Below are 22,099 nucleotides of genomic sequence, written 5' to 3'. Positions count from 1 at the left end.
TCAATCTTTATCAAGATCTCAAGTGTCTTTGCTAGGTTTTCTGCAGCATGCAGAACTAAAATTTTGGGTAAATTTTCCACACAAGAATTAAGGTCTGCTCATTATTAATGGTGTTTTAATTAACTCACATAGGACACAGTAAAAGGGATTTCAAAATCCATCACAGCTGCACTTCTTTCTATTGAGGAATGTTCACAGAAAGAGTGAAAGCTTTTGAAACTAGTTTTTAGGGAAATTAATCAGTTGAGAGCACCATCATGTGGGGGTGTCAAAGCAAGTCATAAACTCATCCTAAGCAAGAAGGTACTTCTAGAGATGCTGTGAGAAGTACCTCCAAAGAATCAGAGCTTATTTGCAATTGTGTGCTCTCTTTCTCATCTCATACATAACCCTCAACAATTTTTTCTGACAAATTCAGAGTGAACACCACAAGCAAGATGTGTGTATGAAGGAACAGTTGTAGGCCTTTTTTTACCTTTTTGGCTGCATTACTCTAGCAGCAAATTGGTCCAAAGAAATAAAAGAAGTAGGTCACCAACTGGAGTCAACAGATTTGACTGAAAAAGAGGGAATGCAAAGTGCATAAACACAAAGGAAAATTGATTAAAAATATTACATAAAATAATCACACACAGTGTATATGTGACAAGTAAGGAGGCAAATATATATAGAATTAATTCTGAGTATTTCTAACATTTCATTCTTTTCCAGTGTATGAAGAACACAGCTAATATGTATGTCCATTGATGTACTAATGATGCTGAATGTCTTACAGTTGTTATACTCCTTAAGGAAAAATCTGTAACCAAGTAGATGGGCTTAGAGCAAGCTCTTGACATTCAGTAATGGTAGGCTGGCTCTGTGGTAGAATTTGGGGCAGGAAGGACAGAGGAGTCTTGGAGCCAGAAGCACGGGTTAAAAAGCTGTCAAAGCAATCAGACTTAGTGATTGTAGTGGACATATTAAGTAGTAAAATGCACAAGTATTTGCCAGGATTTTTTTAATATTTTACTTCAGCATGAATTTTCTTATAAAAGCCACTCAAAAGGAAGTGATGTCTTTAAGTGGCACAATTTTACAGGAGGGCTGTTTAGGGAGGCAAACACTTCTGGAAGTTCTAGTTGACAGATCTACTGTAGACTTGCTTGGGTTTCAAATATGCAGTTGCTGATTCAGTAATAGAACCATGCTTAAAAGGCATACATTGCAGAGGATATATAGGTAAAAGTTGAAGTCAATCAAGGGATTTTTTGATTTGGTTCTAGTAAATCTAAGATTAGTGTATTTATTTATGTATTAACATATAAATATTTATTAATATTAATTTATGTATTAATATTAACATTATTTCTGTCCAGTATGTGAACTGGACATTAAAAAATAGTGACAGTAATATTAAAAGGAACATTTAGACAAAACAAACTTGTCATGAGTTAGTAACTGCAATTACAAATACCAGTGCATAAGTATTTCAAAGCTTTGATCAAGATTTAGTTCTGTTAAGTTTCACAAGAACAAAAAGAAGATGTAAATGGTGTAGATGTTAGATCCTTTCGTTGAGGTAGTCTTGAAGTTGACAAAGTATTAAGAGTACACTTCAGCATTTTGAGATTCAGAAAAGCAATTTAGCATGTTTTCTGTGTTCTTAAGCACTCTGGTAAACTAAAGCACTCTGGTATTTGAGGATTTTGAGGTGTGTTTGCAATGCACATAGTGTTGAGTATGTTATTTTTGGATAATATTTTTGAAAAGTCAGCAGTGTGTATCAACAGTCTGAATGTAATCTAATTTTTAAAAAAACAATTTTAATATTTGTATTAGTTTTATTTGGCCATATTTATGGATCTTGACTGTTTCTCAGCAGCATAAAGTAAAATACCTAGTAAATGTATCCTATTTACAGACAAATGTTTGCCCAAAACTATTCATTGAAAAAAAAAGTAGGAATCTGCAAGAATATGATCTCTTGTTAGAACCAGAAATAGCGCATGTTATGCTTCTGTACTCCAAAAATAATTCTGGTTGTTTACATATGTTCTGTGACTAGAAGAAGAAAATACTGCAGGATGAGAAATATATGTAGAAAAGACCAAAGGGCTGAGGAATAAAAATAAACGGCTGGCTACCTGCCAGAGTTGTAATGCATTGCCAGAATCAAAGCCCCATAAGTCTGAGGGCCTTTGGTGGGAAATTTTAATCAGATGGAAAATTAAGGCAAGAGAAAAAAAATAATTTTAACAGGCTGTTTAATCCCCAGTCATGATTATTTTATGTTCATAGTTCATGTTTTTGTAATGCATCTATGACTGACTTTCTTTTCAAACAAATACAGGCAGATCTTTAGTGTTTTCTGTTTTCCATTGGTTTCTGTGATGATATTTTCCATGTCTAACACTTCCCCTCTGAATGGCATCTGCTGGGAGCCACCATTTACAATGTCTCCTTTTGTAAGTCCAGGGTCTTAGTGCACATCTCTGTGGCTCCCAGGCTTGGAAATACCCACAGTTGGCCTGTTAAGCTAACAGCTATTCAAGTCATTGGGCTCTTTGGAGGAAATGAGGAGTGAGGCACTGATTTTTAGTTAGCAACCAATTATTTGCTTGTTCCTGTTTTCTCCCCCATCCTCCCTGCGTTTTAACTGCAGTAGGTTATTGTGGCATTGTGCTTCTGGATTCTAATGAAGACGCTTTGTTACTGGTCTTCCAGTTAAGCCACAAATATTTTCTAGTTACATGAGCAAAAGATGACCTTTAAACATCACCCAGCCTTTTTTCTGATGTTAAGAAACAGGAAAGATGCATATATCAAACGCTTCTTTATAGCCTGCCAGAAAGAAAATTCAGCAAAGCATAGCTTAAAGGAAACTCTCTGATCTCAGGTAGAAAGGGTGCTTCACTTGCAGGCAAAATAAAATGGAGAAGGGGGAAGAAAATATTTTCTGCTGGAACAGAAATGAAAGAAATCATGTCAGAATTAAGATCTCTATATTGGGAACTTCCTTCAAGGACTTGGAAGGAAATATGGAAGATAGGCATTAATAAGCACAGTTTTTACATGTGCTGGAGTTTCAAAGTGGTGGAAAATTTGGTTCCCGAACAGGAACTAGAGATCAGAGATTTAGGGCAAAAAGAGAATGAGGAAGCAAATTTTAGATCAAAAAATGGAATAGAGGTGTGAGTAGAGGAATCTTTCATAAAATTCAGCAAGTAGAAAAGTATGAGAAATGCTGATGAAAGATTGGAATTTCCAAAGAAGAAAGATAAACTAATACATAATATACCTTTTACCTCTCTCAGAAAGCTACTTTGCAAAGGGATCTTTGTATCACAAAGTCCAAGAAAGGGCAGTTTGAGAAATGTGTTTTCTCTTAAAGAGAAATGTACTGAGAAAAAGAGGAACATTTTCTATGTAAAATCATTTTCAGGTGATGCTTTATGAAAATAGGATGCACTACTTGGTGCTCTTGCATTCTTAGGAACATACCTTCTATTAGGTCAGTTGAATTCTCTCCTGCTTTCTGACACCTTTTTTGTGACACTAGGCTGAGTGGTGCAGTTGTCACACCTGAAGGATGGAATGCCATCCAGAGGGACTTGAGCAAACTCAAGCACTGGGCCCATGGGAATCTCATGATGTTTAACAGGACCAAGTGCGAGGTGCTGCAGGACAATCCCTAGTATGAACACAGACTGCAGAATGAACAGGTCCAGAGCAGCCCTGCAGAGAAGGACTTGGGGGTGCAGGTAGGTGAGAGGCTGGACATGACCCAGCAGTGTGCGCTCCCAGCCCAGAAAGGCAAACGTGTCCTGGGCTGTATCCAAAGCAGTGTGAGCTGCAGGGCAGGGAGGGGATTCTGTCCCTCTTTTCTGGTGAGACCCCACCTGCAGTGCTGCATCAGCTCTGGGGTGCCAGCACAGGAAGGACATGGACCTTGGAGCAAGTGCAGAGGAGGGACACCAAGATGGTCAGAGGGATGAAACAGCTGTCCTGTGAGGAAAGGCTGAGAGAATTGCATTTGTTCAGCCTGGAAAGGAGTAAACTTGGGGTTAACCTCATTGTGGCCTTCCACTGTATGAAAGGAATCTGCAACAAAAAAGGAGAGGAACATTTTACATGAGCAGGTAGTGACAGGACAAGGGGAAATGCATTCAAACTAAAAGACAGTAGGTTTAGATTAGATATACAGAAAAAATTCTGTACTGTGAGGGAATGAGGCACTGGAACAGGTTGCCCAGAGAAATTGTGTGTGTCCCATATCTAGAGGTGTTCAAGGCCAGGTTGGATGGAGCTTTGACAACCTGATTTAGTGGGAGGTGTCCCTGCCCATGGCAGGTGAATTGGAAACAGAGGATCTTCAAGGTCCCTTCCAACACAAAAATTGTTTGAAAGAATTGTTCATTCTACAATTCAATGATTCTCTGAAAAAACTGATTGTAGGGCAAAGTGTGCAAGTATTTAGTGCTTTTGCGTGTATTAATCTCTTTTATTTAATGTGTTACTTGTACTCCCTACTGGTTGTAAATAGAGGTCATAAAAGATGGTGTAAAATCTTTCTTAATTAATCTTTTTTTCTTACGTTTTCTTCAGTTATTTCATTAAGGTCTCTATAAAGTTAATGTAAAAGGTGTATTTCCTTTTGAAGAGCAGAGCTCAATGCCACCTATGAATGATTTTTAAAAGGACCTTCAAAGCCTCATTTTTTCCTGAAAATTTGTCATGTGCTGTTTCTTAGATGCTGATTTTCATGGCCTGTACATTCTCTGCATGCTGTGATGGCTTTGTTTATTTGAGGAATTGAGTTGACTTGAATTTTATTTCTGTCTGAAGGACCATTTCTTTGCTTAATATTTGAAACTTGCAATCAAGTCTTTCTTATGGGCAGAATAAATTTTTCTTGCTGGGTTTAGATAAGCACTGGTTTGAATCACATGTAGTGGTTTGGGAATTTTAGTCAATGCTGGTCTTTAGGAGCATACTTAGCCACTGTCTGAGACAAACATTTGAATGTAAGTCAGGCACTGTGGGTCCTGGGTATGGGCTGGGTGACTTCTTTGTTTCCAGCCTTAGCTGCTATAATTCAATGAACACATTAATTTAGTCATTTGATGACTCGCAAACTGGAACAGAAGGTAGTGCAAGTGTTGATCCAACACATTTCTCTAACCTACTTAGAGGGCTAAAATACACAGATGTGATTTAAGACAGCAAACCCAAGAGCCAGCATAAGACCTTCACCAAGTAGTTTCATCCTGATGTCTTTAATTTAATGGGCATGTTGTCTTTCTGTCCATCCTTGTGGCAGGGCTGAATTTCAACTGCAGTGATCAAAGCTCAGCTGAAACAACACATATTACATAGACCCTTTTCAAACAAATGCTCACCACAATCCATTCAGGTGAAAATATCTGAACTTTTATTTGTTTACTTTTGATTTCCTCAATAGACAGTGTTATTTTGCTGAATGTCACTGTTTAATCACTTAAATTACATAATTATGTGAATCCTGTGCAGTTCATGCAATAAATGGAAATAGTAATGGCTGGGAGGATTCAACTCTTAAGTCATTATCTGGAGAATAAGCAAAGGTTAAAAGAAATGTTCTACCCCTTCTGCCTCCAGAAGTAAAACTCTAAGTGCTAAAATAGTTCTGTCATTTTTGTGAATTATTTCTAGTACTCAACCTGCTGATGCTGCACTGCAATATCAGTATGTGGGTTCTGCTGTCTGTTGGCATAGGGAAATGTGTAGCCATGGTAATTCTAACTACTTGACACTCCCTGTAATATTTAGGAGTTCCTTTTAAAATATTTTTATTTTCTATCAGATCTCTAGCAAGCAGACTCCAGGAAAAATTTAATAGCACTTGGTTTTGGTAATCATTTATTGTTTAATATACCAATGTTCAGTAAGTTATAATTGGCTTTCAGGAGAAAAATGTAGCAGACACAACTTTTCTCAATTTTTATATTCTTTTGGAAGTCATCTACATCCAACCCATAAAAATCATTATAGGTTTGAATTTTATACCTCTCCAGAAGACTTTAATACAAACATAGGTGAAGGATATTCAGCCCATGTATACATTTTATCTCCGCTTGCAGTATTTAGTCATCCATTTTCGTTTTATTAGTACTCCTTAGATCACCAAAAAGCACACTTAGGCAGTATTTCTCTCTCCATTCCTTCCCTGTCTCTGCTTTCCCTGTGAGCAAATACACAGTAAGAGGTATCAGCTATTTATGTCTTGAGTGGATGTTATTTCTATCTGTTCCTCCTTTATTGAAGGTGTAATTAAAATAGCCTCTCTACATGAATACTTGAAAGGGACAGCACAAAAAAGGCACATGTTGCTCATGATACAGCTTTCCCCATCACCAAATGAAAGGTTAGTAGGAGGCTTGAATTTACACATATGAAGTTCTGGAATGTTGAACATCCACCTCTTAGAAATGTATTTGTTTCCAAAACCATTGAAGTGAGATGATTCGTTACCTTTGAGATTGTTTTGAAGGGCAATAAAAATTACAATCATGAGATTAAGCTATTTTTTTAACTAAAAACTGTTTTAAAGTGTAGCTAATTTTAAAAAATTTCCAAACCATGTTAAAGGTAAACTGCCATGTTCTGTATGTTAATATTATTACATGTTCAAAATATTTATTAGATTCTGAGTAGATTAATGGGTTTCTAATAGTTTAATAATATCCTTTGTGTTCTTGCTTATTCCCTTTATGATAATGAGAATTGCTAAGGTATACATAAATTTTGTAAGTAACTCTTTTTTTTTTTATTCTGACAAATCTATTGAAAAAGCATTGAACTGCTCTGCAGTATTAGGATTAATTGTGAATTATAGTAGGATACCCAGATACGTTTTTAGTCATAATTTTCCCAGTCAGACTTTTATAATATTGGGATGTAGTGATTTATGCTTGTGCTTTTAGCATACTTATAAGAGATTTATTAGAAATTAGAGATTTTTGCTTTTAATTTTGTGTTGTCAAGGTTAATAAGATAAAGAAAAAGCATAAGAAAAGAGGGAGAAGGCTTTTCAGTAAGAGAAAGAAACAAATTTTGTAAGGTTTTGTAATTATTGTAATATTTTCTAATTTATGGCTGAAGAAGATGACTGCTTATAAAAATCCAAATGTGCATTTGCAGGGGCTATGTCTTTGACTGAAATTAAATTGCAGTTGAACAATATGTTCTATTTGATGGCTGCATTGGAGGAAAGGTATCTTAAAATATTCAAATACCATGCTTCAGTGAAGTGGATGTGAAATTCACAGCCTTAAATTTAGTCCACCAAGGATATACTCCTAACTACCCTGGAATATCCAAAAAACTTACTGTGACTGTTGAACACATGAAAATGAATAAAGACAGTCCACAGAAGGCTTCAGCATCTAAGCAAGCTTAGAAACTGGTGCTTATGCAGAGGTCACGTTCAGTAACTTTGTGTTTGTGCAGGCTGTATTCCATATCGAGTTTAACATTCCCTCCAGATCCTTTATCATGCCTTTAGCTATTAAAGCATGTTGTTGGAGATTTACTGGACCAAACAACAATAGACATAAACCCTTGCCCTCCTACTACAATCTCTCCCACTAAGATACTTTTTAAGGAGTCTTCTCAAACTACAGGGGTAATAATCATTGTAAAAATTTGCATTCTTTCTTTAAGGAACTTGGCTCAGTGCCTATGAGTTTTCACAGGACCTGACTCCTAAACTGAGCTTTAGGTTCAGTTCTTATTTTCAGCAATTTCCAAAACAAGCTGTTCCTGTGGGCTTTATCAAAGACCATTAGGTAAAAGAAACACAAAAATTACTGGTTATATAAGTACTTTGTTAAAGACAGCTTTACTTGTGGTTAGTGTACAGTACACCAATCTTGATAACCTTCCTCTGGCTACTTCCCATTGTGTATTTAAACTACTTGAAGAGTTCTCCCACTAAAATTTATTATTTCAGACCTTAGAAACCTTCTTAAAAATGTAAAAATATTTTCCACTGATTTATTCTAATACCAGCCATTCTAGCCTGAAATTACTACTGGATCTGTTGTAATTGTCTGATCCAGCACTGGGATGAAGGAATTCTGGACTGAAAGATCTAGTCAGGTTAGCATGAAAGGTTATGGTGGTGGTGTGGTAGGGTTAGTGTAGATAGCCCAAATCCCATACATGTTCCTGCTAAGATAAAATTGGTGCTACATCTGTTTGCAGGGTCCTTTAGGTGTTAAACCTTTCTTTTTCATCACAACATATTGCAAAGCTTGTTCATCATTTTCACAGGGAGTTGACTCAGCAGATTCGCAGGTTGGCATCAGAAACGGTCCATGTTTTGAGGTTCCAAAAGAGTCAGAGGGCTTCAAGAACAGCTTTTTTGTGCTTGAAACTTGAAAAGTCCATGGAATGTTAAAATTCCAGCATATTTACTTTCATTTCTTCAACTCCAGGCAGGACCACGACTCAGATTTGGTGTAATAATAAAACCATGATCTAGGACATATTTCTTCCATCCTAGATACTATAAAAAACTGGAGTTATGATGAGGAAAGTATATGTACTGCAGTGGTGCTTCACCTTTTAATCACTAAGGTAACAAGCACTGGCATGAAGTAATTTTTAATTAGGATACAGTAGTTTAAAGTCAAAACCAAAGTTATTCTACACATTCATTATTGCCACCATGGTATGAAAGAAATAGTATGGACTTTTCTCATTCTTTATTGTAAAAAGGGCTGACAGATCATTTATAAATTAAAAGCATGCATTTAAAAATGTTTAAATATTTTTCAAGAAGAAATGTACATTTTTAGTTGCAATCACACAGAATAATCAGGGACCCAAAGGCAGACCATTTTTGATCTAGATAACTCATCAGCCCATAAGAAAATAGTTAATCCTAAGTTTCTGGCTCAATTTAAGTCAGCAAATGAGTGTTGATTTTCCTGTGCTACCAGTGTCTTCTTTATGACAGTTTTTATTTTGCCTTTTTGTCTGGTCTTACCAGTAGAAACTGTTTTTTGAGACTTGGCCTGTAAAGAAGCCCCTGTCCACATGTGTGTGAGCATGTTGGCTTTATTCCAGGGCACAACTGGCCAGCCTCTGGCACGGGACAACCTAAAGGGTTGATCTGGCTCATTTGGTGTTATCCAATTCCCTCTTTTCCAAGGGCTGCCAGGTCAGTGTCATGTATGTGGGAGCACATGTGATGTGTGGAGCAGGAGAGATTGTAGCTATTAATTATATGACACGTTTCTGTCTGGCCAGGTGATCGGCAAGGCGTGGCAGTCCAGGCTCTTGGTAGACCCACATGACCTCTCAAAAAGGTTTGACCACCCAAGTACTACAACCTGAGATGGATATGTGATGGATAAATAGTGAAAGGAGTTAAACCTGACTGACTTAGAGAGCCAGATGTCAAATGCAAAACAAAAAGAAAAGGCCCCATGGGAATTATTATTATTTTTCTTTGGTCTCAGTATAATCAGGGGGTCCTTGACACAATATTATGTGAGAAAATTATTCACTAAATGTCTTGGCTTTCAAATTGATGGATTCTTCTTCATACCTATATATATATGTGTGTACTCTGACAGAATTTGAACAAATGCTCCATTTTGGATTGGAGTGTCTTGGAAATGTTTGTGAAAGTACTTTAGATGGAACAAAAATGTGTAGGCAGTACATTCAAGCTCTTTTTGTCAAAAAAAATCACATAGCTGCAAAAACTACCTATGCATAATATCAACCAGATGGATTTCTGGTCCTGAGGAAAGGGTCCTGTTATCAGGACTAGAGGATTTTTTTTTTTAACTCTCATCCTTGTTTTGACATGACTTCACATGTGATTGTTAAGTCATTTCAGTCAGTGTGACTGTGATTTATCTTATCCGTATGGAAACTATTTTGCAATTCTCACATACAAAATCTCTGATAAGTGCAGATAACATAATTATCATACAAAAAGGACAGCTGTGAATATCCATTTCTGACACAAATAGTTTTTTCATAATACAAGAACTTTAATTTGGTGAAATGATAGAAGTAGTGCTTAGAATGACAGGAATTCTTTTCCTTTTTCAGCTCATGTGTCTCTGGTCCAAAGAAATGTTAGTTCATTATTTTTTCAGTGAGGAGTGCTTAAGATTCTGTAGCATAATCAGATTTTGTCACAGAACCACAGGGGAAAGCCAGATGTGCAGCTCTTAAGAGCTAGAAAAGAATGAATTATACTTGGGGGAGTATCATGTGTGATAAAAGAAAACTGTTGTAGTGCTGTTAAGCTTTAATATGGAGACATGAAATATTTTAAAATCCAAACCCATCAATTTGTTAAAGACTACATTAAGCCCCACAGTTTGGCTGTGGGCTTGCATTTCTCACCCCTGTAGACATCTAGTATATGTTTACCACTTTCAGGTCATCCTCTGTTTTTTTTATTTGTGTTTAACTCACTTTTTTGTAACTTCTTCTCCTGGTTTGTGTAACTACCGCGTGTGATTTGGAGTTTCAGGAGTACGGGTTGGTCAGCAGGGTGGGGGCATAAAATAGGTCATTGAGGCTGTGGTCTGGCCTTTCCCTCAGCAGGAGCACTGATTTAGATTTGGTCAAGGTTTTTTTTACCAGCCCTTGCTGTTCTCCCACTGTTGAAGTGAGCAGGTTCAAAAGTTACCAGGACAGGCAGAGATTCAGAGGACATCACTTGCCCAGGAGTCAATTGCTGTCAATACTAGTATTCACCTAGAGACAAAAGCAACAGCAGAACATGAAAGAAAGCTGTATTAAAATATTATGGGCTGTATTCTCACAGACCAGTAGCCTTTTCTAAACAGAGTTTAACAATCCTCATTTCCATGTAAATGCCAGCTGTACTGTGTTTCAGTTTTTAATTAGGTGCTTATGCAGTATTTTCACACATGTCCATGCACAATTTTTTTGTGCACAGAGCTGAATCTATTCCTTTAGTAGCAGAATCTTTTAGGTTGGAAAAGACCTTACAGTTCATCAAGTCCAATCACTAACTAATGTAACACTGCCAAGTCCACCACTAAACCATGGCCCCAAGTGCCACAACCACACATCTAAATACCTGCTGAGACAGTGACTCGGCCACTTCCCTGGGCAGCCTGTTCCAATGCTTGACAACCTTCTGGGTAAAACAAAATGTCCTATGTCCAATTTAATAAGTTGTTGTTAGATATTTTTCCTCTTCATTGTTCGTCATGTAATGTTAGTGTTGTTACTTGCCTTTTAAACCTTTCTTTCAAGGGAGTTACTTATTTCTCTCTAACCTTTCCTGTGACCCCAAAACTAAATTTCTGAGTGCTTCAGAAACAGTTACAAGTTTATGTTTACATTATCCTACTGAAATGCAGTTTTTGTCTTCCCATTTCACAGATAAAGATGAGGCAGATGTTTAAGTGTCTGCTAGAAGATTAATCTGGAGAACAAATTTGATGGTGGCCAGTTAAAGATGTTTGGAAATAGATACTTAAAAATTGTTTAAATTCTGTAGCAGGTATGCAAGCAATACATTGCAGTGTTGACTTTACAGCATTTAAAACAACTCCAGGAGATGATATATCAAAGATAAAGAGGAAATTAGTATTTTTTACTTTATGGTTAATTCCAGAACTGAATCTTTAGCCAATCCTCAGAATTACCAGATACACCCTAATAGAGCACACTGTGTATAACACCCATGTGGGAGAAGACTGAGGTCCAGCGGGTACAAATGGTCAGTATTTGAGCATGACAGGGTGCTTGTCCCTGCTCAGGCACTCCAGTCCTGTACAACTGCAGAAGTTTGGTCAGACCACCCTCTGAATGGTACGAAGTCTCTCCTGAGGGTAGATATTTGTTCCAGCCTGCAGATTGGATACTTACTACTCTTTGATGTCTTAGACAGAGTGCCAAGGTGCTATCATGATTATCTAGCATAAAATACACTGCAAGCCAAGAAAGCTTTTTCTCATGTAATCTTTCTTGTGGGGAAGGGCTGACGAATCATTTGTGGTGACTGGGGATAGAGATATTGTGTTAGAGCATTTAGGCTTGCTAATCACAGAAAGTAACCATTGTTTGATGTTTCCATGAGAGAGCCCTCCATTAACTGCAGCTGAACTTGACTGAGTGTGAAATTAAAAAGGAGACGCAGATTTCCAGACACTCCCTCAGGTGCTCAAAAGTATGCTAACTGGCACTGTGGGAGACCTCCTAAAACAACTAAGGATACTTAAAGGAAAGAGGCCATGACAGTGTGAAAAGTAAACCTTTGTATTATCACTGAACCCACAAAGTTGATCAAGATCAGTCACACGGTATTAACTGTTAAATTTTAGGCTTACATGAAATACTTCTTTTTGCCAAGGTCTGCTTCCAGCTGTGCTTGGTGAGCATCTGCACTCCCAGGAACTGGAGGTGTTTAATCCTAGGAAGAAAAGTCTGTGAAAATAAATGTAAGAGAAATTGTCAGGAGACTGCATATTGAGGCATTGGCTAGCTTTAAGAAAATTATTTTAAAACTTAAACTTGACAGACATAAAAGATTTTATAGGCTATGTTGGCTTCTGGTGGCAGCTGGAATCTGAGACAGGAATTGTAGAGACCTGATTGCTCACTTGCATTGTGGCACTGGAGACACTTCAATCTTCTTTATTTTTTTCTCTCCCTGTAAAATGAGGGAGGCATATAGATCCCACAGATACCTACTGGAATGAAATTTGAAACTCTGAAACTGAGGTTGTTGTATTATGTAAGTCTCTGTGGAACATTTAATGCTTGGTTCTGTAGGAAGAAATGAAAACACCATAAATTCAGGATTATGACATATTCTAGGATTAAGGGGAAGGCTTTAGCCAAGAATATGTACACATATCAGTTTATTCTACTTTGCTCTAAGTGAAAGATCTTTGAAATCTGTCTTGATTTTGAGAGACAATGTCCCTTGAGTAAAAAGAGTATTACTCATTTCACTGTTGATATGTGAATATCCTTCAGTTGTATTGCTGGTTCTTGTGACATGCATATATATTTTCAGATCTAGCTATTCATTTTACTGGGGTACTCTTTCTGATAGAAACCTTTTGTGTCTTTGCCTGTAGCTACCATTGACCTCCACATAATTGTCAGTGTTGTTTCAAGGTTTAAAAGGGAAACAAAAAGGTGATGGTCTCTGAAAGCTTGTGCTGTAAAAAAAAAAGTATATTGTATTTCATTTAATATTCTCATTTATAGAGCAGTCTTTGAACATTCACATGCTGTCTTTCTTTCATCATCCAGCAAAATAAACTGGGAAAATTGTTGTATTATACACACAACCTTAAAATTTTTATTTCAAGAAAACACCCCTCAAAATAAAACCCTAATAAAAAATGTCAGTGATCCTTTAAAGGAGTAAGCTGGAATCCTGTGGAATGGTACCTAGTAAGACAGGCCGTGGTATGCACACTGAAAACTTACATCTAGTGTTACTACAAGTTAATGTACATCCTGTAATTCACTGTAATGTATTTTCAAAGCCATGAAGCCTGAGCTAGTGATCTCTAGGAAGCAGATTTTTCTGTTAGCCAGCTAATTACCAGATAAGTGCCCAAAGCAAGTACCTGCCATCTCCTTCATAAAACTGTCCTATGCATAAGAAGATAAACAGTGACAGAACCCCATCCTGAATTTGTCCACATTGTGCTGCTATGTTTGTTCTTCATTTCAAGTGATTGCTTGGGTGACTGATTTTTGAATCACAAACTTTTTCTGATTAGGAGATCTCTCAATTCTCTTGTGGTTGCAGGTGCTGGCTGGAATGCTGGCTGTCATATCCTTTGATTCCGTCATAGTGATTGACACCCCACACACCTTACCACAAAAAAATAAAGCTCAGAACCAGGCATGACAGTATTTTTTAAAGATGTCATGTCTGACCTTGAATGACAGGTTATTTTGACAGGGCATTGTTTGTGTAGTGGAACAATACTGAGTCACTAAGCTTAATAGCAGCACAAAATACAAATCTGTAAAAAATGAGTCAAGTCCTGGCTGGAAGCATTTATAGGTAAATATAAAGAAGCAGGCTAAAACAAGTGGGTATCGCGAAAAAATAGCACAAGACTGTGTTTTAAACATTTTGGAGGTGGTTTTTGGCTTGTGTTTCCTCAGTTGGTTGTTTCTCTTGTTTTTGTTTCTTGTGTTAGTTGAGCTTTTTGGTTGTTTCCTTCCTCCTCAAAGTGTACTTCATAAAGGAAGTTATTTAATAAGCCCCAGTTGCTCAGCCTTCTGTCTAGCAGCTAAGTGCTTTTGGAATTTTGAGGGCTGGTTGAGGGAATAATCTGAAAGACTGGGGGAAGAAAAAGAAGTAGGTAGGCAAGGGCCTACCCTTAGGGAAGAACATGGAAGAGAGCAGAGATATGTCTGCCAAGAAAAACACCAATGCAGCCATATAGTAATGGTGGGAATTTACAGAGAGAAAATTATTTCATTTTATACTCTTACATAGGAATATTAAAATTTGAATTTAATGTTAATGTAGGAGGAGGAAGCTCCAGATGTGTATCTGTACGACATGACATTACAAATTTTTGTTCCTAGTGGCATCCCTGCCTTTGTTTATTTGATAGGCTTCATGGTCAGATGATGCAAGAGAGAAATGAGGAGAAGTAGAAGGAAAAGAGAGGGGACAGGAGGGATTATCATAGTAGTGATCAAGGTAAAAGTAGAGTAGTGAGTGTTTTTTTTTCTGCTGATCAGAGGAATCAGACAGATCATGCAGGTGTTACTGGAAGGAACATGTATTTTGCTGACTTGCTGTGCAGGTCAGGGAAGGCTCTAGTCAAAGATGGTCTCCATAAAGGATGACAGCTGGGAGGAGCTGTCAGATTTAATGCAGATGAGCTTAAGGTCAATAAATCTGTATAGTCTCCCATTATTACCTGCATAATTATTCCTTTTAGGAGTTTTGCTGACCTGCTTTGACTGGGTCATTTGTAGTGATCTTGATGAAAGTTAGGAGCTGGGAACTGTAATGAATTCAGATTTGTATCATGGAGCTGGTCAGGGGCCGAGGTGCTTGGGCTGAGACACCAGGCTTGCTCAGGGCTGGAGAAGGGGTGTCTTTAGGAGCCTCCAGCAAAGGCCTCCCAGCGCCCTGCACAGAGGTTGCTGACAAGACTGAGCCAGGTGCCTCCCCCTGGCACACTTGGGAGGATAAGAGACTGGGCCTAAGTTGAAATGAGAGGTTCAGATGGATATGAAGAGAAGCATTTCCCCTTGTGTGGGCCCCAGCAGGGGAACAAAGGCCCAGAGGGGTTGTGGTCTCCATCACCGGATGTTGTTTTCAAAGTACAGAAAGAAAAAAATTATATTAAATTCCAAAAGGACCTGACTGCTTTATTTTTGTTCCTCAAGGTTTCTCATTTTTTAAAATTCGCTGATTCCCAATACACACTGTGTGTGTATTGGGAATCAGCGAATCCCTAGGAATGGTGTACGTCTGATAACATCTGACACAAGCATGCTTGTAGACAGCATTTTCTTTTAACAGCATCATACTGGGCATTCATTGGAATACATGGTGGCAGGGGTGCTTCTTATAGGAATTACTGTGTTAATTCCATTAGGAGAAAAACATTTCCTGTGCCATTTATTTTGTAACTTAAGATCAGCATTCCGCATTTGCAGAAGGCTGGTAGAATTTTCAAAGTAATAAATCAAAGGAGTTTTCTTAATACCTACAGAACTAAATGTGTCTTCCAGAACTATTCAATAAAACTCAATTTACATATTTTTTGTATGTGTAATCTATGTGACCTTCAGTAACTGTTTGTTTTTTTAAATCTAAAAAATGCCTTTAAAGTGTAATAGCCCAGAGTTTCAAATAGTGCAGCAGGATATGTAATGCATATTTTAACATGTTTTCTTTAAATTTGTCACACAGACTTGTTGTGCATGATTATGTAAAAGTCCATATTTTTAAAGCCAGTAGTACAAGTGTGTGATGTATTTGGTTGGGCTGAAAAATTCGGGAGTCTAATTTATCTTGAGATATGCTCAGTCAAGTAGTTTTTCACAGCAGTTAGCTAACACTTCAAGCTCTAACAGTGCCCCTGAGCCATAAAAGAAATTTGCATGGAAGAAATGTTTTGAATCTATTAAAACCTCAGCTCAGAGCTAAAGAGTTTCTCTTATGTCTTTGTTGACTAACATGAAGTGAGATCTTACAAAAAGCTAGGCTATGATCGACAGATGCCAAATCTTAGGTTATGATGTGATTATGTATTTCTTTCATGCACGGTGGTTGAATCTGGGACTGGAGTTTCAGAAAGACAGCAATCAATGGGTCTGTGCAAGAGTACACAAAATATATTACTCCTGGCAGTCGTCAAGGCAGAATTATTCAAAAAATAATCTGAAATGCATTTGATCATACACTAGAAGTTTTAATAATTTATATTATACCTTATTAGCAAAGTCTTGTGTTTACTTTGTGACTGCCAAAACAAGATGAAAGGCTGCCTCCATGGAAATACAAGATGCTTAGCTCAAAGTCTCTGTCTTCAGTTTGGTAATTTCCTTTCCTCCCCTTGTTTTGATTAATAGTATATAGTTTCAAATTTAGCGTACCTTTTCCTTCACTGTGGTCCTATTTAGTGAGAGCAGTGCTTAACAAGTCTACCAAAGAGTTTGTGGCCTATCTCGAGACTGAAACTAGTATAAACACATGTTTTTGAAACTTCTTTATCTTAGGGCTTCCTCCAAGGTTTTTTTTTTTTTGTTAAAAAAAGGCTTTGAATTTAGTTCTAAATTCCACTGAAATGAGTCATTATGGTAATCTTTCTAACTCTTGCTGTTATAAAAGTGTGATTTCTGAGCCCAGCTTAAGGAACTGTTACACTCTGACTAGCGATTGTATGTGGTAAATATCACAGCTGTATCAGTTCAGAATATTACAGAAATGACTTAAAGATTTCCTTGGAAAGCTAAGGCACTGTGAATGTTGTATCTAGAGACAGAGATAGAAATAATCTATTAAGTGAGAGCCTGGAGAGCGGACCTGTGTAAATGCTAGTTCAAAAAATGAGATCTTTACCTCCACCGAGGTTTTTTACACCAAAGGTACATAGAATTATATATACAGTGTTTTTCACTAACACAGCTGTTTATATGATACTTGTGTGCCTAGAAGAACTGCTTATATTCTTAACAGGCCCGTCACTGTTGTCCAGACTGTGGCATGGGCCACTCAGCCCTTACTCAGGAGGGAGAGGGTGCAGAGCTCCTCTTGCCACTGGGGAATTTCTGCCACGTCTCACTGAGCCTGCATGACAGGCTCTGAGGAGGAGACATCCACCTGCAGGTGTCTCTGAGTGATTATCCTGCATTTAAAAGCTCTGTATGAATCTCAGGATGGGGACAAAAAGACTGTTATTTTCTACAGGAGCCTTTCTGTCACAAGGAGCCAGATGTACCTTTTTTTTATATACAAATGCATATTCTGTGATGATAATAAGGGAAATTTTCATGGAAGCCTGTGGTATTATTCATGTGTCAGGCAGAATTTTGGGCCAAACTAGAGAATAGTGCGTAGGAAACATGGATCAGATGAATACATGCTTTACTTTCCTTGAAAGGGAATATTTGGCAGGATCACCTGAAGAGGGGTACATCAAACACAAACACAGCATGTTCCAGTGGTAAGCTGTGATGTACATCTTTAAGAAAAGGGTCACTTTGGTTTGCAAATTGAGATATTTTTGTCTTCCTACCAAAATAAAAAATGCATTTAGTGTATGAGTATGATCACCTCATTTATTGGAAATACGATGAAGTAAGGAAAAAACAGATTTTACAGCTGTACAGGCTGACTTAGATGAAAAGCTACTGGGACAACTCACCAGCAGTGTTCACCACCACTGGAACTTTGTAAACCTTGCTAAAATCTCTTGTGCCATTCTGTCCTACTAGCAGCATGCAGCACTACTGAATGCATATGCAGTGCATGTTGCAGTAGAGGTGTAAGAAAACAGTATGGTAACAAAAAAAAAAGCAGTATAGGCTGTGTATGATCAAAATTATACCAGCAAGATGAGACTCTTTGGTGTTATGCTGGAAAACAGGAAAACAGTATAACATAAACAAAATGCCAGTGAAACCACTACTGTAAACTATGTTACAGAAACATGATTGAATGCAGGGAACACTGATGTGCTTAACTGTTAGTGAAGGGGAGAAGCTTAAAGGAAGTCTTTCAAAACATTTTACAACTTGTAATTTGTGTTTGGGGTGTTTTGCTGCTGTCCCTAGTCTTCCTGAGACATGTAGATAGGAATTGAAGCTGAGCATGAAGAGGAGCATCGAGGAGAAGACCCAACATCATTTATGAGGCACTAGCCCTTTTTATCTGTTTGCCAAGGGATAGCATCTAGTCTTGTATGACTAAATAACCAGGACTTTTGTTCATGCAGTGTAGAAATATTTCATTAGGAGTCAATAGGCTGATTGTAGTCAGCCAAATTTTAAGTCATGAATCACTGAAAAATATATATCAAAAGAAATAAAACTTTAATTGTAATGATACTTTTATATCCTTATCCATTCCTTTAAATTGCTTTAGCCTTACTGTTAAATGTACCAACAATACATGTAAAAACAAGTCATTACCATAATTTAAACATGTTACATTTGTAGAGATTTGTGAAACCTGCAAAGAAAAGAAAGGCTTTATAAGTGTCTAGAAAAAATAAATTGCAAAAGAATTTTGACTAATTTGTAAAAAATCCTTAATACTGCACATTTTCCAGTTTAATATTCAGGCAAACATTAATCAGCTTTCATTTGGGAGGACAAAATAGCTTTGGCCAAGTACTAAAATTTCAGGTGCCTTAGAAATTGTAATTAATAACTTAATAGTTTTTGATTAAGTTAACATGTTCTGCGCAATATAGACTGAAGTTCTGGAATGGTGCTGTTACTGTGCCTCACACTGTGGAGAACTGCACCCTGGTGTACTTACCTGTTTCCTTTCCTCTGTTTACCCAGGTGATGTTCTTCTAGGTGCAGTATGTGTGAGAAGTCATCCTCATTTCATAGTTCACTTGATCAGTAACCCTTTGCCTGTGTGAACTGGGATCTAAGTCAGCAATAACTCAGCTGTTAGAATAGCACTTCTCCAGGCTGTCATTTGCCCCTTTGATGCTTACTTACCTAACCAGTAGTAATCATTATTTTCCTTCTACAATTACTATAATGGAGCTGATTGCTGAAATGGAAAACAGGAGGCAGTTACAGAAGGTTTGAATTGTGCTGTCACACTTTCATGGGCAAGGCACCATTCTTGGAGCTTTGATACTTCTTTGAGTTTTCCCAGAAATATGTTTAGTAAAAGACGAAGCGGGCATCTGGACTGTATTTTCATGTGGTCCTGTTTCAGCTTCTTGAAAATACAAGATTCCAGATAGGTACTTTCTGGATCCCTGATTTGATTTATACACAATATGAAAGGAAAAAAAATAAACTGGTTTAATCAAAAACCTTTTTTTAACTTGAGAATTTCAAACCAATTAAAAATCCAGCTGAACTCAATTGAATTTCCAAGAGATTATTCAAATAGAGGGAGGAAAACAGAAATTTTAAACAGAAATACTGAATTTTATGATGCAGCATTGCTACACTTTTGTTTAATTACACCTTCACGACTCACATCTCTTGCAAATGTCATCAGAGTTTCACTGGATGTTTTTCCTTTTGAATATCTACAATGCTGAACTGAACAAGGGTGAGGCAGAAAAGAGCCTTTTATTCTGTTCACTTGGGTTTTCTACCGAAATAGTGATGCAACATCTGTAGCTTGTGCTGCAGTTAAAAGGCATCATATTCTTGGGGATCTTGGTGCTTGCAGTCAGGTTGGGAATGGTAATGGCAGGCACAGCAGGGAACTGGGATTCAATATGCTGAATGAGAAGGTGAGTGTTTTAGCACAGCTGCCTCCTGAGGGTCAGGGGAAAGGAAAAGCCCTTTGGGAGGATTTTCAAGCACCACTGAGCTGGCACACCAGGAGTCGATGATTGACTTTAGAAGATCCCTGCTGTGCAAAGGATTGAGTGTTGTGGTCCCCTTTATCACTGGTTAGGCATTTCTTTTGGAAAAGCCAAAAATCGGAAAGTAGTGAGATAGCAGCAAAGCAAGTAAAAAAATAACCATCAGACAACTGTCTCTGATGACAGTGAGGTCTGGAGATTTGTTTCTGTTGCTAACAGCTGCATTGATTTGGCAGTTAATTTCATTAGAAATACTGATTTTGTATGGCATTTATAAGATTCCTGTATGAAAAACCAATGACCTGATGATGATGCAGTGCAGGTTGAATTGTTAGTCTTGAAAAGGACATTAATTTCAACCTCAGCATAAAGAGGAGACTGTATTTGGTATGTACAATCAGAAAGACATAACAGTTTCAATCCTAATGTGTGCATTTCTTCACAGGAGTTCAGACGTTCACCACAGAATGGCACAAACTGGAAAGCACAGCCTTCTGCTGAGATCCCAGTGAAAACACAGCTCAGCTCCTGCATGGCTTTGCAGCTCCCATGGCAACAAGAGGGAGGTGGACTGAAGATCCTGTCTGTCAGCCTGGCTCTACTGGCAGTTCTTGTTATGTTTTACTATGGAGGAATGAAAACAGAACTGTGAACTGAATGGGGCTTTTATAAAAACAATGAAACTGCTGTTCAGAATCTTCAAAGGAAACATTTTTACCAACAAACTTTTTTTTATTTTTTTTTAAGGAAAAAAAAGCTAATATAAATTGGGCAATAATTTGTACTCACTCTATGCCTTTCCTGTCATTCAAAGGAGAGAACATTAATAAGCTGTAGGAAGGCTTATCTTGCCAAAACCTGAGATCCTTGGTAGAACAGTTCGTTGCATATTTCCTTTTTTTTCCTGAAATGATGCAATGTTTGCATTGTATTCTCTTTTCATAATTGCTGTATCAGATAAAATTGCATTAGGTTTATAAAGAGTCTTTCCATTGAGTGATATTGGTCATCTTTTATGGGTAGGATATTTAAAGCTTTCCTAAAGATTTTGCTTGATGCAGTGTGATCATTTGGTATCTGTCTTTTTACATTAGAATGAGCACTGCTAGGCCATTAAAGTTTGTTATTTGTTGCAATTTATTTTGATGTCATGTCTGAAAGAATTTTTGCCTGCCATCTTGCATCTCTCAACTTCACAATGAGCTATTAGGCTTTGTTAATACAAGAAGAATTATTTTTTACATAGAAATAGTTCTAAAGGTGTTGGGTTTTTATAATTGAATGGGAAGATGTCATTCTGGTGATAGAGTTCTGTTAAAAGATGGATTTAATACAGTCTGTAGATTTCATACAACACTTGGAGAAGAACTACCTGGGAATCTCTTAGCTATGCATTGGCTCAATAAAACAGTTCTTACTCTCTTAGTGGGGAGGTTGCATTTTACACAGTGAATATTTATAATTACTTTCTTCAAGCCATTTTTGTCATGACAGGGTCTCCACACATCCTGAGAGTGTGCTGGTCAGTCAGGGACTGGACTTGTGCCGAGTTCTTCCAGCACCTGAACACATCATACTGTTGGTTTGTTCATGCTTTGTCACATTTCTGAATCTTCATCCAAACTTCCACTTGCAAAGGCTGTTTAAAGTCATAACACAGGCATTGTTGAGGGTTTTTTAAATGTTTGTGTCATATCCAGATGGAGCTGAGCTGTCTTGCACGGCTGTTGTGGTTCAATCCCAGCAGGCAGCTAAGACGCTCACTCACCACCCTGCATTGGGGTGGGGGCAAGAATCAGAAGGGTAAAAGTGATAAAACTTAGGGGTTGAGTTAAAGACACTTAAATAGGTAAAGCAAAAGCTGCACATGCAAGCAAAGCAAACCAAAGAAATAAATAATTCATTACTTTGACTGGCAGGTGCTTAGCCATCCCCAGAAATGCAGAAGGGGCCTTGACTCTGTGTCAGCCCTGCTCAGCAGCAGCAAATCCAAAACATTGTCCCATACCAGTTGCAGTGAAGAAAATTAACTCTATCCCAGCCAAAACCAGTACATTGTCTTT

The 22,099-nt window shown here is 37.6% G+C and overlaps 1 protein-coding gene across 2 annotated transcripts in view; it reads left to right on the top strand.

Moving 5' to 3' along the window:
• CDKAL1 (CDK5 regulatory subunit associated protein 1 like 1) overlaps window positions 1-21,461 on the top strand; it is a 376,796-nt gene extending 355,335 nt beyond the window's left edge. Inside the window, exons 16-17 of one of the 2 annotated variants that reach the window (XM_033512031.1) lie at window positions 9,277-9,335; window positions 20,482-21,461. In XM_033512031.1, the coding sequence (XP_033367922.1) occupies window positions 9,277-9,335; window positions 20,482-20,548 (126 nt within the window). In that variant the 3' untranslated portion in view covers window positions 20,549-21,461. The remainder of the gene's footprint in view (window positions 1-9,276; window positions 9,336-20,481) is intronic. The other variant, XM_015617399.2, reaches the window with a different exon arrangement.
• Window positions 21,462-22,099: the final 638 nt, after the last annotated feature.

Source organism: Parus major, chromosome 2 (assembly GCF_001522545.3).
Source record: "Parus major isolate Abel chromosome 2, Parus_major1.1, whole genome shotgun sequence".
Classification (NCBI taxonomy): domain Eukaryota; kingdom Metazoa; phylum Chordata; class Aves; order Passeriformes; family Paridae; genus Parus; species Parus major.
The sequence above is the reverse complement of the archived record's forward strand: the minus strand, read 5'-3'. Positions and strand labels throughout refer to the sequence as shown.